The sequence below is a fragment of the Leopardus geoffroyi genome, chromosome B2, assembly GCF_018350155.1.
Source record: "Leopardus geoffroyi isolate Oge1 chromosome B2, O.geoffroyi_Oge1_pat1.0, whole genome shotgun sequence".
Classification (NCBI taxonomy): Eukaryota; Metazoa; Chordata; class Mammalia; order Carnivora; family Felidae; genus Leopardus; species Leopardus geoffroyi.
This window is the reverse complement of record NC_059332.1, coordinates 2,119,778-2,133,939: the sequence shown is the minus strand read 5'-3', so window position 1 is coordinate 2,133,939 and position 14,162 is coordinate 2,119,778. Positions and strand designations below refer to the sequence as shown.

General features: G+C 44.6%; 1 protein-coding gene across 7 annotated transcripts in view; it reads left to right on the top strand.

Annotated features, from left to right (window-relative positions):
* Nucleotides 1-14,162, top strand: part of ZKSCAN8 (zinc finger with KRAB and SCAN domains 8) — a 62,286-nt gene that overhangs the window by 7,148 nt on the left and 40,976 nt on the right. For 3 of the 7 annotated variants that reach the window (XR_006717772.1, XR_006717773.1, XM_045500443.1), the window contains exons 1-3: nt 11,765-11,827; nt 11,979-12,487; nt 13,089-13,227. Coding sequence is in view for 5 of the 7 variants with exons in the window: in XM_045500443.1 (XP_045356399.1) it covers nt 12,071-12,487; nt 13,089-13,227 (556 nt within the window). In the remaining 2 variants the exon portion in view is untranslated. Of the gene's footprint in view, nt 1-1,487; nt 1,945-11,764; nt 11,828-11,978; nt 12,488-13,088; nt 13,228-14,162 lie in introns of those variants that run through there. The other 4 variants (XM_045500446.1, XM_045500445.1, XM_045500444.1 and 1 more) reach the window with 3 other exon arrangements.

The window sequence follows — 14,162 nt, the reverse complement described above, 5'->3', positions numbered from 1 at the left end:
TCTCCCTTTCTCTCTGCCCCACCCTCTCTCTCTCTCTCTCTCCTTCTCTCAAAATAAATAAATAAACTTAAAAACAAAAACCAAGGGCAGAGTTCCTAGTCTGTTGCCAGTTACTTCCAGTCACCACCCCATCTGGGAGGCAAGAACTATAAAATAAACAACAAAAATAAGTGTTTTGAAGGAGTCTAGAAACAGTGTGACTTCTCAGTGCTTATTCTTATTTGTTTCATTGTGATGATTAGATGAAAACAAAAAAGCCCTAAAAACAAATAAAACTACTAAGATTTAGTCCTGATGGGTGGACAGAATATTTTCTGGTTCAGGCTGGAGACCGGATAGAAACATTGGCGGTGGGTATCAGTAGGAGCAGCTAAAGAGGGGAAGTTAAGGTGAAGATTGGAGGGGCACCTGAGAACTCAGAATAAGTGGGTAGTTAGGAAAGATGTTGAAGGAATCATAAGAGGAGGGGGACCTAAACAACACAAATAAGACATTTTCCTCAACCCCCACCCCCAAATCCTAGTTAGTCTGAAAAGCTAAATCTTTAATACAATGGTATTAAAGTGTGCACCAACACTGCAGTAGGTGACTGATGTCAGCCTTCTGTAATCTCAAGTGACCTCAAGGAGATCCCAAAACAGGAAGAACCGGAAAAACAGTGAAACACAGGCCTGCAGGCAATACTTCTGATCAAATATGATAGACACATAATGCATTAAGGCGACGTGTAAATTAAGATTTACACCTATGTGGAAGTCAGTGAATCTTAACGTTTACAAGGACAGATGGTAGATACCCTGAGAGGGCAAGGATTTGGAGCACTGCTTGCAAGCACGTGTACTCTTTCCATTTTTGCATAGGACCCCTGGGAGCTAATAAGCATGCAAGCAGTTGTTCAGAAGAATCTGAAATAGTGTCTCAGTAAGACAATGACTGGAATAAAGCCCCTACTAATCTACTGTGAGATTGGCTTTCTCTCAGTCAAGAAAAGAATGAATGTAGATGGGAACGTAGATGTGTGGTATTAAAACAAAAGTCCACTAGTGAAGCTTCCCTCCCGGGTTTGGTATTTGAAAAGCTAAGCTACAAAGCTGGCTTTAAGAGATTGCAATTCAGTAAGATAGAAAAGGGCTGAACAGATACAAAGATTCAGAGGAAATTTATTCTCAATCACAATGGTTGGTCTTTCTTTCTTTCTCTTTCTCTCTCTCTTTCTTTCTTTCTGAGAGTAGAGAGCGAGCGAGAGCGAGAGAGAGAGTAGGGGAGAAGGGCAGAGGGAGACAGAATCCTAACTAAGCAGGCTCCACACTCAGCACGGAGCCGGTTGTGGAGCTTGACGTGGGGCTCGATGCCCCCAACCCTGGGATCATGACCCCAGCCGGGACCAAGAGTCTGACACGCATCGGACTGAGCCACCCAGCCGCCCTTACAATGGTTGTGTGAACACAACAGTACAAGGTGTACTATTATTAAGCGCCATAGGGGATTCAAAAGGCTGTGAACCGTGATGGGGAGGAATTCCTCAAACGATCGGCAGTCTGTACAGGAGGCTCGGAGGACAGCCGAGTGCGGGGGTCTTTCCGCGCCCAGTCGCCAGCACCGCCAGGACCCGAGCTCGCACCCACGTCCCCACTCCCGCCGGGGGCCGCTAAGCGCGCACCGGCGGACGAGCCCGGGGCCTGCGGAGGGCGGGGCGCCGGTCCCCCTAGCCGGCCGGCCATAGAGCTTCCAGACCTCCAGGTTCCTAGAGAGCCTCCGGAAGTGCCTCCCGACAAGATGCGCGTCGGTCGAGGTTGTGCCTTCGCGGGTTTGGAAGTTAGAGGCCGGCGGGCCCGCGTCCGACCACAGCTCTCGCCCCGGTTTGCCCCCCGCCCTTCCTGCGAGTCCGTCCGTCCGTCCTCTGCAGCCTCCCTTCCCCGCCCCGGGCCGCCCCCGGAACTCGCGGTGAGTAACGGGCCGGGGCTCCGGGCGGGGGAGGGGAGGGCTTTGTGGGCCAGAGTAGGCCGCCGCCGGGGCCAGGCCTGAGGGGCCGCAGGGGGCGCGGACTCGGCGGGAACCGGGGACAGACCGGGTCGGGGCCGGGCCTGCGGGTCCGCAGGAGGCGCGGACGCGGCGGGGACCGGGGACCAAGGGGCCGGGCCTGAGGGTCCGCGGGGGACGCGGACGCGGCGGGAACCGGGGACCGAGGGGCCAGGGCCGGGCATCAGGGTCCGCAGGGGGCGCGTCCCCAAACTCTCGCTTTCTTCATCCCGTTCCTCTTTTTGGGGTGCCGTTGTTCTTAAAATGGGAAACCGGCCCCACGTTATCTTCTATGCAACTGTTCCCACGATCCGAATTGTTTTTACTCAGCAATTTTGCATTTCCTTCACGATACAAAAAAAAAAAAAAAAAAAAAAAAAAAATTTTTTTTCAAGCTGTACTTTGTTTTTGGAAGCCCCGAATTATCCTTGGAAACCTATGTTTGCTGTTAAGGCAATCTGCTGTTCGTAGTGTATGCAGAACACGGTGGCGCGTTGAGATAACTGCACAAAAGACACATTTGTCACATCTCTGGGGTAATAGAGAATTCACCCTTACTCAGAGTACTTACTTTGTTCCTCAAGGCCGACTAAAGTAGATGCCTGGGAACCCTTTTTGGAGGGGCCCCGTTTCTAAAACTCAGGGCACTCGCGAGTGGTTTTTTTTGTCAGGCAACAGTAAGACCGCCGCTACCACCTCTCAAAACAGCCCATATTCCTGTTGTTTGATTAGTTCAGTTAAGTATATTTATGCAGGAATCGTTTTAACAAATCGTAAGTATTTTGAATTTGTGGTGAAGTGTGAAATGTAGCAGATGTTAAAACTGGCTTGGGGCGCCTGGGTGGCGCAGTCGGTTGAGCGTCCGACTTCAGCCAGGTCACGATCTCGCGGTCCGTGAGTTCGAGCCCCGCGTCGGGCTCTGGGCTGATGGCTCAGAGCCTGGAGCCTGTTTCCGATTCTGTGTCTCCCTCTCTCTCTGCCCCTCCCCCGTTCATGCTCTGTCTCTCTCTGTCCCCCAAAAAATAAATAAAAAACGTTGGAAAAAAAAAAATTAAAAAAAAAAAAAACTGGCTTCCTCACTTTGATAACTGTAAAGCACAGTTTTGGCTTCACCTGTTTTTCTCTTGACCTTTAAAGCCTGGGCAGTCTCTTTCTTGTTCTGTTTTCGGTTCTCAAGCATCCCCAAGTAGACCTCATTAGTTTGAAGGAAGAAAAGCATTCCTTTTCATCTATTAAGAGAATAATGCTTTTAAATCTGAGTTGTGTCTTTAGTAGTTCACAGGATTATGTAGCATTTGAGATCAGGAGATTGTACATGTTGACTATTTTATTTTTTTTATTTATTTATTTATTTTTTCAACGTTTATTTATTTTTGGGACAGAGAGAGACAGAGCATGAACGGGGGAGGGTCAGAGAGAGAGGGAGACACAGAATCGGAAACAGGCTCCAGGCTCTGAGCCATCAGCCCAGAGCCTGACGCGGGGCTCGAACTCACGGACCGTGAGATCGTGACCTGGCTGAAGTCAGATGCTTAACCGACTGCGCCACCCAGGCGCCCCCATGTTGACTATTTTAACTTCCTAAATCAATAAACTCGAGCAAGTATTCTTTTTTTTTTTTTTTTAAGTTCATTTTATTTTGAGAGAGTGGGGAAGGGGCAGAGAGAGAATCCCAAGCAGGCTCTGTTCTGTCAACGTGGAGCCCCATGTGAGGCTCAAACCCGTGAACCTGAGCCAAAATCAAGAGTCCGATGCTTGACTGAGCCACCCAGGTACCCCTTGACCAGGTATTCTTTTTTTTTAATGTTTTTATTTTTGAGAGACAGAGAGAGACCGAGCATGAGTGGGGGAGGGGTAGAGAGGGAGGGAGACACAGAATCCCAAGCAGGCTCCAGGCTCCGAGCTGTCAGCACAGAGCCCGACACGGGGTTCGAACCCACAAACCGTGAGATCATGACCTGAGCCGAAGTCAGACGCCCAACCAACTGAGCCACCCAGGCTCCCCGGCCGGGTATTCTGAAAAGAGGATGTAAGAAGCAGTCTTCACCCCTAAAGTGCTTACGTGAAACTGAGAGGCAGGCACATACTAGACTAATATTGTAGTCCAAATATTGAAGTCCAATTATAGGTTGTAATTGTCAAAAACTTGGAGAGGAAAGAGACTAAAAAGTGGAAAATTAGGTACTAAAAAAAAAATAATCAGGGTGGGGAAAGGACAAGACTGGTTGGCTGATTTGGTGTAAATTATGAACAGACCTGATAATTAGATGACTTCTCTGGGTTTCACTATTGAGACTTTATTAAGTGTTATTTACTATGATGTTAATATGTTATATTTACTTTAATATCTTAATATAAAGTTCTTTTTAATTTTTTTAATGTTTATTTGTTTTTGAGAGAGAGAGAGAGAGGGAGAGCACGAGCAGGGAGGGGTAGAGAGAGAGGAAGACACAGAATCCAAAGCAGGGTCTAGGCTCCAAGCTGTCAGCACAGAGCCTGATGTGGGGCTCAAACTCATAAACTGCAAGATCATGACGTGGTTAAGTCTAAGGCTTAAACCAACTGAGCCACCCAGGCGCCTCTTAATTGACTTTTCCTAAATTTTTAAAAATTATTTTAAGATGTGGGGCACCTGGGTGGCTCAGTCGGTCAACCGCCCGACTTCACTCAGGTCACGATCTCACAGTTCATGGGTTCAAGCCCGTATTGGGCTTTGTGCTGGCAGCTTGGAGCCTGGAGCCTGCTTCGGATTCTGTCTCCCTCTCTCTGTCCCTCACCCACTCACACTCGCTCGCTCTCTCTCTCTCAAAGATAAGTAAACATTAATAAATAAATATAAAAATTATTTTAAGACCATGGATATTAATCCTCGCTGTTCAAAACAAAAATGATTACGCCTTGTCTCAAATTCTCCACAAAATCTCAACCTCTTGCCCAGATTCATTTTTTCTTCAACCCTCACTATGCCAGGAAATACCCCTCTTCTCTATAAAAATCTTCATGAATTAAACTCTCTGATGTTAGACACTATATTTAACCCTATCTCTTACTTCTCTGTTCTTGGTATTGGTAGTTTACTCACCAAACTATTGTTCTCATCCTTACCTAATTAAAAAAAAATTTTTTTTACATTCATTTATTTTTGAGAGACAGAGCACAAGTGGGGGAGGGGCAGAGAGTGAAGGAGACAGAATCCAAAACAGGCTCCAGGCTCTGAGCTGTCATCACAGAGCCTGACACAGGGCTCAAACCCACAATCCGTGAGATCACAACCTGAGCCGAAGTCAGACACTTAACTGACTGAGCCACCCAGGCACCCCTCAACCATATCGAATTTTAAAGATAATTTTCCAACTTTTTTCCTTTTCTGTCCATGCTCTCTAAGGGTGGTTTTTTGTTTTTTTAAGTTTATATATATATATATACATATATACATACATACGTGTGCGTATGTGTGTATGTGTGTATATATGTATATATACATATATATGTATATGTAATTTTTTTTTTTTAAGAAAGAGAAGGAGAGAGTGTGCGCGATCTGGGGAGGGGCAGAGACAGAATCCCAAGCAGGTTCTGTACTGTCAGCACAGAGCCCGACACAGGGCTTGAACTCACAAACTGTGGGATCATGACCGGAGCTGAAATCAAGAGTCAGCTGCCTAACCAACTGAGCCACCCAGGCGCCCTGATACATTTTTTAGTAATCTTTACCCCCCAACATGGGGCTCAGACTCAGCACCCTGAGACCAGGAGTCGCAAACCCTTCCCACTGAGCCAGCCGGGCATCCCTCTAAGTAAGGTTCTTAGTGGCCCTGGAGTCCTTGCTTGGGCATCAGGTCTGTGAACTGTGCTGAAGTTGAATGTAGACTTTTGTGCCTATGGGGCTTTTTCTATGGAAAAGCTCTGTGTTTTCATTTGATTGTAGAGACTGAACTACCCCTACCCCATTCTTCCCCCTGCCCCCTAAAAAAAACTCCTGAAAGAGGCACTGCTTTCAAGACTCCTGTCAAGAAGTAGATGTAATCTGATTTTCCTCCTAAGGGCCTGTCTCTCCTCTTTCTTTGAGGATTATAGGTGTGGTTTTATCATGTTCATCTCTTGCCAGCTGTTTTGGATATACTGCCTTCATTTATGCTCCTTTTCGTTGTCTGTAGTGCTGCCTTTGTGATCTTTCTGGAATACAAATATGTAATAAAACTTCCTTGTTTTATAAGAGGGACAGAGAAGAAGGTGACTGCCACAAACAAACATTTGCAATAAAACCGTGGCCATGGGCACACATTTACAGTACCTACACAATGTGATCAATCCTCTGTTTGGACCATGTGAAAAATGTCTTGGCAAGAATGAGCACCTTAATCTGCTTGTGGGTTGGGGCACGTCAGAGTGGGAGTGACAGACACCTCATGAAAAAAATAGGAGGTAAGCTGAGACTTTTAAGTTAGAGTGAATGGTTTCAGCTAGACCGGGGTTTATGAACCTTGGCATTGACAGATCATCCTTTGTTGGGGGTCTGTGTTATGCATTGTAAGATGTTTAGTAGCATCTTGGGCTTCTACCTACTGGGTACCAGTAGCATCCCTTCCCTTCAGTTTTAACAACCAGAAATGTTTTCAGAGATTGCCAAGTGTCCCTGGGAGAGGGGGGCAAAATTGGCCTGGTTGAAAACCACTGAACTAGAATAAAGAGCTCTGTAATAGAGTGGAGCTTAAAGAAAGCCACATTTGGGGGTGCCTGGGTGGCTCAGTTGGTTGAGCGTCCGACTTTGGCTCAGGTCATAATCTCACGGCTCGTGAGTTCGAGCCCCGCGTCGGGCTCTGTGCTGACAGCTCAGAGCCTGGAGCCTGCTTCATATTCTGGGTCTCCCTCTCTCTCTCTCTCTGCCCTGTCCCACTTGTGCTGTCTCTCTCTGTCTCTCAAAAATAAATAAAATAAACATTAAAAAAAAAATTTTTTTTTTTAAAAGAAAGCCACATTTGGAATAGGTATGTGAAGGTGAGCTTATAGTAGATAAAGGTAAGCAGGTTTACATACCATAAAGGCCATTGCATATCATGCTGAAGAGGTGGGTTCCCTTTCAAAAGATTTTAAAGTGATGAGTTATACTGCTTCCGATTCTGTGTCTCCCTCTCTCTCTGACCCTCCCCCGTTCATGCTCTGCCTCTCTCTGTCTCAAAAATAAATAAACGTTAAAAAAAAAAAAAATTAAAAAAAAAAAAAAAAAGGGGGCGCCTGGGTGGCTCAGTCGGTTAAGCATCTGACTTCAGCTCAGGTCACGATCTCACGGTCCGTGAGTTCGAGCCCCGCGTCGGGCTCTGGGCTGATGATGGCCCAGAGCCTGGAGCCTGCTTCCGATTCTGTGTCTCCCTCTCTCTCTGACCCTCCCCCGTTCATGCTCTGCCTCTCTCTGTCTCAAAAATAAATAAACGTTAAAAAAAAAAAAAAAAATTTAAAGTGATGAGTTATATTACACATTTATTAAAAGTCTTTCTAGAAAGGTGTTAATTTTATACGGTAACATATTATAACAAAGTAGCACAAGCTGGGTGGCTTAGCACAGCAGAAATTTATTCTTTCATAGTTATGGAGGCTAAAAGTCCAAAGTCAAGATGTTGGCAGGGGCGCCTGGGGGCGCTAAGTTGGTGAAACGTCTGACTTTGGCTCAGGTCATGATTTCGTGGTTCATGGGTTCAAGCCCCACATTGCGCTCTCTGCTGTCAGAGCAGAGCCTGCTTCGGATCCTCTGTCCCCTCCCCTCTCTGTCCCTTCCCCACTTGTGCCCTCTCTCTCAAAAATAAAATAAACAGAAAAAAAAAAAAAACTTAAAAAAAAAAATGTTGGCAGAGCCACGTTCACCGACTTTCTAGTCGTTATAGGCATTCCTTGGCTTGTGGCTGCATAACTCCTTACCTCTGCGTCTGTGGTCTCACAGCTCTCTTCTTTGTCTGTGTCTTCACATGGCTCTCTCTCTGTATATCTCAGTCTCTGTGTCTCTTACTTTCCTAAAAGAACACCAGTCATGTTGTATTAAGGGCTTACTCTACTCCAGTATAACCTGATCTTAACTTAATTACATCTGCAAAGACCCTATTTCCAAATAAGGTCACATTCACAGGTATCAGAGGTTAGGACCTTAGCATGTCTTTTGGGAGGACGCAGTTCAGCCCACAACAGGCAGCTGTGGGGAACATGAATGAGAGAAAAGAATAGCCAAAGGCAGGAAGACCACTTAACCACTGCAAGTACAGGCAAGAAGTGATGTCTGTTACCAAAGCTAAAGGCCACAGACATACCCACAAAGAAATAGGACCCTTTAATAAAGTCTTCAGGTGTGTAGTTTTGTATCTAAACCTTGCTCTTAAACAAAGACAGATACCTTCCGTGTTAGATATTACAAATAATAGCCCTTGAATGATCTTTGATTCTATCAATAAAGTCAAAGATACAGATCTTTACTTATAGAGAACATACAATTAAGTTAGGAAGTCAAAACTCCTTTGCAACTAATAATACATAACTGTAGGAAAATTACTCACTTAAAGTAAGCTCTACACCCAACGTGGCACTTGACCTCATGACTCTGAGATCAAGAGTTCTGTGCTTTTCTGCCTGAGGCAGCCAGGTGCTTGAAGAAAAGATTTTAAAGGAGAAAATATTCTGTCTATTCCTTTAAGAATAGGTATTTGGGGCACTAATGAAAGAAATTGGAGAAGACTTAAATGGAGAGATAGAGTGTGTTTATAGAATGGATATTAAAATGTCAGTGAGCTGTATAGATCCAGCACAAATCCAGTTCCGGGAGAGAGGGTTGGTAGGAATTTGTATCAAAAGACCATAGAATTAGAAAAAACAGAGGCTCCTGGGTGGCTGAGTGGGTTAAGCGTCTGACTCTTGGTTTTGGCTCAGCTCATGATCTCACAGTTTGGTGGGTTCGAGCCCTGCATCAAGCTCTCTGCTAACAGTGTGGAGCCTGCTTGGGATTCTCTCTCCCTCTCTCTCTGCCCCAACCCCACTCACACTGTCTCTGTCTCTCTCAAAATAAATAAACTTAAAGTCAAAACAATTTTGAAAATATTGCAACAAAGTTGCAGGACTCTTAATATTTGGTTTTAATATTTTAAAGCTGCAATAATCAAGACAATTTTGTTTGGGGAAAAGGGTAAACATATAGGTCAATGGACCAGAATAGAGATTACAGAAATAAACCCACACATACGTGGTCAATTGATTTTTGACAAAAATGTAAAGATGATTCAGTCGGTAAAGGGGTAATCTTTTTGAAGGTGCTGGAACAATTTGGTAGCTGTGTTCCAAAAAATTAAACTCCATCCACAACTCAAATTCTATACAAAAATTAACTCAAAATTTGGGATACCTGGCTGGCTCAGTAGGTGGAGTGTGTGATTCTTGGTCTCGGGGTCATGATTTTGAGCCCCATGTTGGGTGCGGAGATTACTTAAAAAAATTAAGTCAAGATGGATCATAGACCTATGGTAAAACCTAAAACTATAGAAGTTTTAGAAGAAAACAGGAGAAAATCTTTGCGACTGTGAGTTAAGCAAAAATTTCTTAGGTATGACACCAAAAGCACAATCCCTAAAAGAAAAAAAATGACAAATTAGACTTCAGAAAAGTTATGGATTTGTGTTCTTGGAAAGGCACTGTTAAAGGAATGAAGAGGAGGAAATATTTGCACATCATATATATCATAATGGTCTTGTGTCCAAGATATGTAAGGAATTCTCAAAACTCAATAATAAAGAGGTTTATTTTTAAAACAGGCAAAAGTTTTGAGCAGATAACTTCACCAGAGAAGATAATATGGGTGGTAGACCAACAGGTGAAAGGATGCTCTACAGAATTAGAAGGAAGATGCAAATTTAGACCATAGTGAATAGGCATTTGGGTGGCTCAGTCAGTTAAGCAACCAACTTCAGCTCAGGTCATGATCTCGTGGTTCATGGGTTCGAGCCCCACATCAGGCTCTGTGCTAACAGCTCAGAGCCTGGAGCCTGCTTCAGAATCTGTGGCGTGTGCTCGCTTTCTCTCAAAAATAAACATTAAAAAAAAAAAAAAAAAAAAAAAAGACCATAGTGAGATATCAGGGAGTGGTTAAAAAATAAACTAATTAATTAAACCATAATGAGATACCATTACATACTTGTTAAAATATCTAAAATTAGGGGCGCCTGGGTGGCGCAGTCGGTTAGGCGTCCGACTTCAGCCAGGTCACGATCTCGCGGTCCGTGAGTTCGAGCCCCGCGTCAGGCTCTGGGCTGATGGCTCAGAGCCTGGAGCCTGTTTCCGATTCTGTGTCTTCCTCTCTCTCTGCCCCTCCCCCGTTCATGCTCTGTCTCTCTCTGTCCCAAAAATAAATAAACGTTGAAAAAAAAAATTTTTTTTTAATATCTAAAATTAAAAATAAAACCATATCAAATGCTGCTTGTTAGGATAGAGAGAACCAGTTCTCACATACAGCCAGTGGAATGCAAAGTGTTATAGGCACTTTAGAAAACAGTTTTGGACTCTGCTGTCAGCATGGAGCCTGCTTTGGATCCTCTGTCCTCCCCTCTCTCTTCACCCGTCCCCTGCTCATGCTCTCTCAAAAATAAACATTAAAAAAAAAAAAAGTTTTACAGTTTCTTATAAAGTTCGACATACACCTGCCATGTGATCCGTCAGTTTTACTTTAGATATTTACCCAAGTGAAATGAGAACATGTTTACACAAACCTCAAATGCAGATGTTCATCGTGCCTTTATTTGTAATCGTCAAATACTGAAAATGAGTTGAGATACCTCTCAACTAGGGAACAGATAAACATACATCTCCATAAGGAATGAACTACTGGTACACACAACATTGATGACCTCATATGTATTATGCCAAGTGAAAGATGCCAGACTCAGAAGGATACCTACTGTATGATTCTATTTATAAAACATTCTGGAGGTTGTTAGTGTGTGTAGATGGGGCATTTAGGTTCCTGGAAAGGTAGCAACCAGTGCTCCAAAGAGTTGTAGAGTGAGATAAGGTCCACGGGAGAAGTAGTTGGCTTTGACATAGGAGGGAAGATGGAGAGCACAGAAGGATAATGGACATTAGGTGGAGAAGACTTTGGTGTTAGGAATTCTGGACAATAGCTTGAGCTAGATTGTGTAGAAATGTATGTCTGTTGGGGTGCCTGGGTGGTTCAATCCTTAAGTTCAGGTCATGATCTCATAGTTCGAGTGCCACATTGGGTGAGCTTGAGCCCTGCTTCAGGTGAGCTTGAGCCCCACTTTGGATGAGCCCCGCTTCTCTTCCTCCCTCCCTCCCTCTCTCTCTCTCTCTCTCTCTCTCTCTCTCTCTTCCCCCTCCCCGACTCCTCTCTCTCTGTCAAGAAAGAAAGAAGGAAGGAAGGAAAGAAGGGAAAGAAAGGAAGAAAAGAAAGAAAGAAGGAAAGAAAGAAAGAAAGAAAGAAAGAAAGAAAGAAAGAAAGAAAGAAAGAAAGAAAAGAAAGAGAAGGAAGGAAGGAAAGGAAGGAAGGAAGGAAGGTAGGAGGGAAGGTAGGTAGGTAGGTCTGTTGGGCACAAGGGATAGGTTGAGAGTTGAAGTGTGTAGAAACAGTATAGCTAGAGTTGCAAATACTGAAGGTTAAATCAGCATCAGTGAAGACCAGCTGAGGTTAAATGCAGAACTTCAATTAGACCTAGTCTACGTGGTTTCCTAACTTTGTTTTGCCATATTCCCCATCCCCAAGGAGAGGAAGCAGAAGGAAGGGAATATTCCCCAGATGGATTTGGCATGGCAGAAAGCTAAGGAGGTAAGGTGTTACTTCTGGGACAGTGGAGAGGATCACTTAAATGACCAAGCCCTGAAGTCTGTGTTGTGGTAGGAACTTGTTAAGATGTCTTAGTAAATGACTATGACCTTTGATTTGCTTTAATATTGTTTGACGATTTCTCTTCTCCAAGAATTGCCCTTAGAGAAGAGGCCCTTGGAAGGTTCTTCTTAAGAAGATAGAGAAGGTAGTGGAAACGAGCCTCCTGAGTTTTTCCAGCCCTAAATGGCAGCAGAATCAAGAAAGTTGTCAGCCTCATCCCCACCAGACCAAGCTCCTGAAGAAGACCTTGTAATTGTCAAGGTAGAGGAAGATCATGGCTGGGACCAGGAATCTAGTCTGCATGAAAATAACCCTCCTGGCCAGGAGTTATTCCGTCTGCGCTTCAGGAAGTTATGCTACCAGGAGACATTAGGACCCCGAGAAGCTCTGATCCAACTCCGCGCACTCTGCCATCAGTGGCTAAGGCCAGATTTGAACACCAAGGAGCAGATCTTGGAGTTATTAGTGCTAGAACAGTTCTTGACCATCCTGCCTGAGGAGCTTCAGACTCTGGTTAAGGAACATCAGCTAGAGAATGGAGAGGAGGTGGTGACCCTGCTGGAGGATTTAGAAAGACAGATTGATATATTAGGACGGCCAGTAAGTAGACGGATGTGTGCGTGCTGTGCCCACGGTGTGTGGAAGCTGGGTGATAGACACCAGCACCGCAGCAGTGGAATGAATGCTGGGTGTCGATTTCTGTCTGCGAGGATAAAAATAGTTCTAGTGCGGTGTGGCTCATATTCGTAGAGTCCTTTTTATTTTTGTAAAGGATGTGTGTACGTTTTTTATCCTCAACATCCTTGCCATGATCTTTGCCAAGTGGGAAACTGGTATGCAGGGAGCTTGAATTACTTCAGTGACTTTGGACACTCATAATTAAAGGTTGATCTGAGACCAGAACCAAGGTTTCCTGGTTTGTTCCCCAAAGTTTTTTCTGTTGAACAACTGCTCCAAGTTTCTGTTTATCAGGCTTCCCATGCCTTGGGAGTGCAAAATGGTAGGAAGGGCGTCAGAAATGATGCCTTTCTGCGCTAATCAACACATTTGTGTTCTTACTGCCTCTAGGAAGTAAGCGAGATTCTGCTTCCTCTTTTCCCAAGCATGTGTCCCTAGAGATGAGCTCTTCTTGATTGTTTTACGTTGTTCACTTCCTCTCACAGAGGAATTTCCTGTAATGCAGCTGCCCTGTTGTTTCCAGGTCCCAGCCCGTGCACTTGGACATGGACTCTGGGAGGAGGTCGTACATTCAGAGTCTACACCAGGGCTTCCAAATACTCCGCTCCGACCCACGGCAACGCAGCACAAATCTCCGGTGTCCCAAGGGTCACAAGAGAAAGGTAAGGAACCAGATTTCATTGATGAGAGGGAGGAATAGAAAAGAAAGTACCTGTTGAGTTCCTGGAGAACCAGGAACTAGAATTTTTGTGTACAGACCAGTCCTAAGATCTGAGTTTAAGTGTTTATCCAGGCCTCAAATATAGACTGTCAGTCCCATTGGTAAGTTCAAGAACAAATCAAAGAATTTGGGGATTCTTATATATTCACACATTTCTGTTATCCCAGTATATTTTTTTAAATTTTAATTTAATTTAATTTTTAAATGTATTTATTCTTGAGAGAAAGAAAGTGAGCAGGGGAGGTGCAGAGAGAGAAAGGGGGACAGAGGATCTGAAGCAGGCTCTGCAGCTGACAGCAGAGAGCCTGAGATGGGACTCAAACTCATGAGCTGTGAGAGCATGACCTGAGCTGAGGTTGGATGCTCAACCAACTGAGCCATCCAGATGCCTTCCTAATGTTGTTTGTTTTTTTTTTTGTTGTTTTTTAATTTATATATGTATTTTGAGAGAGAGAGAGAGAGAGAGGGAGAGAGCATGTGCATGTTGGGAGGTGGGAGGGGTAGAGAGAGAGAATCTCACTTGATCCCACTAACAGGATCATGACCTGACCCAAAACCAGAAACCAGAGTTGGGTGCTTAACAAGTGGTGGGGAGGGGAGGATGTGCTAGCAAATGCATGTACACGTGAGAGCGTGAGCAGGGCAGGGTCAGAGGGAGAAGTAGAATCTCAGGCCAGCTCCACACCTCGAACCTGGACATGGGGCTTGATCCCATGACCCTGGGATCATGACCTGAGCTGAAATCAAGAGTTGGACATTCAGCCCACTGACTGACCCATGTTACCTCAATGTATTAACAACATAGGCGTTTTGAGGCGTTTTGCTGGTATCATCATGCCACTTTATTTAAAATTATTTCAGTATATGATTCTTCAA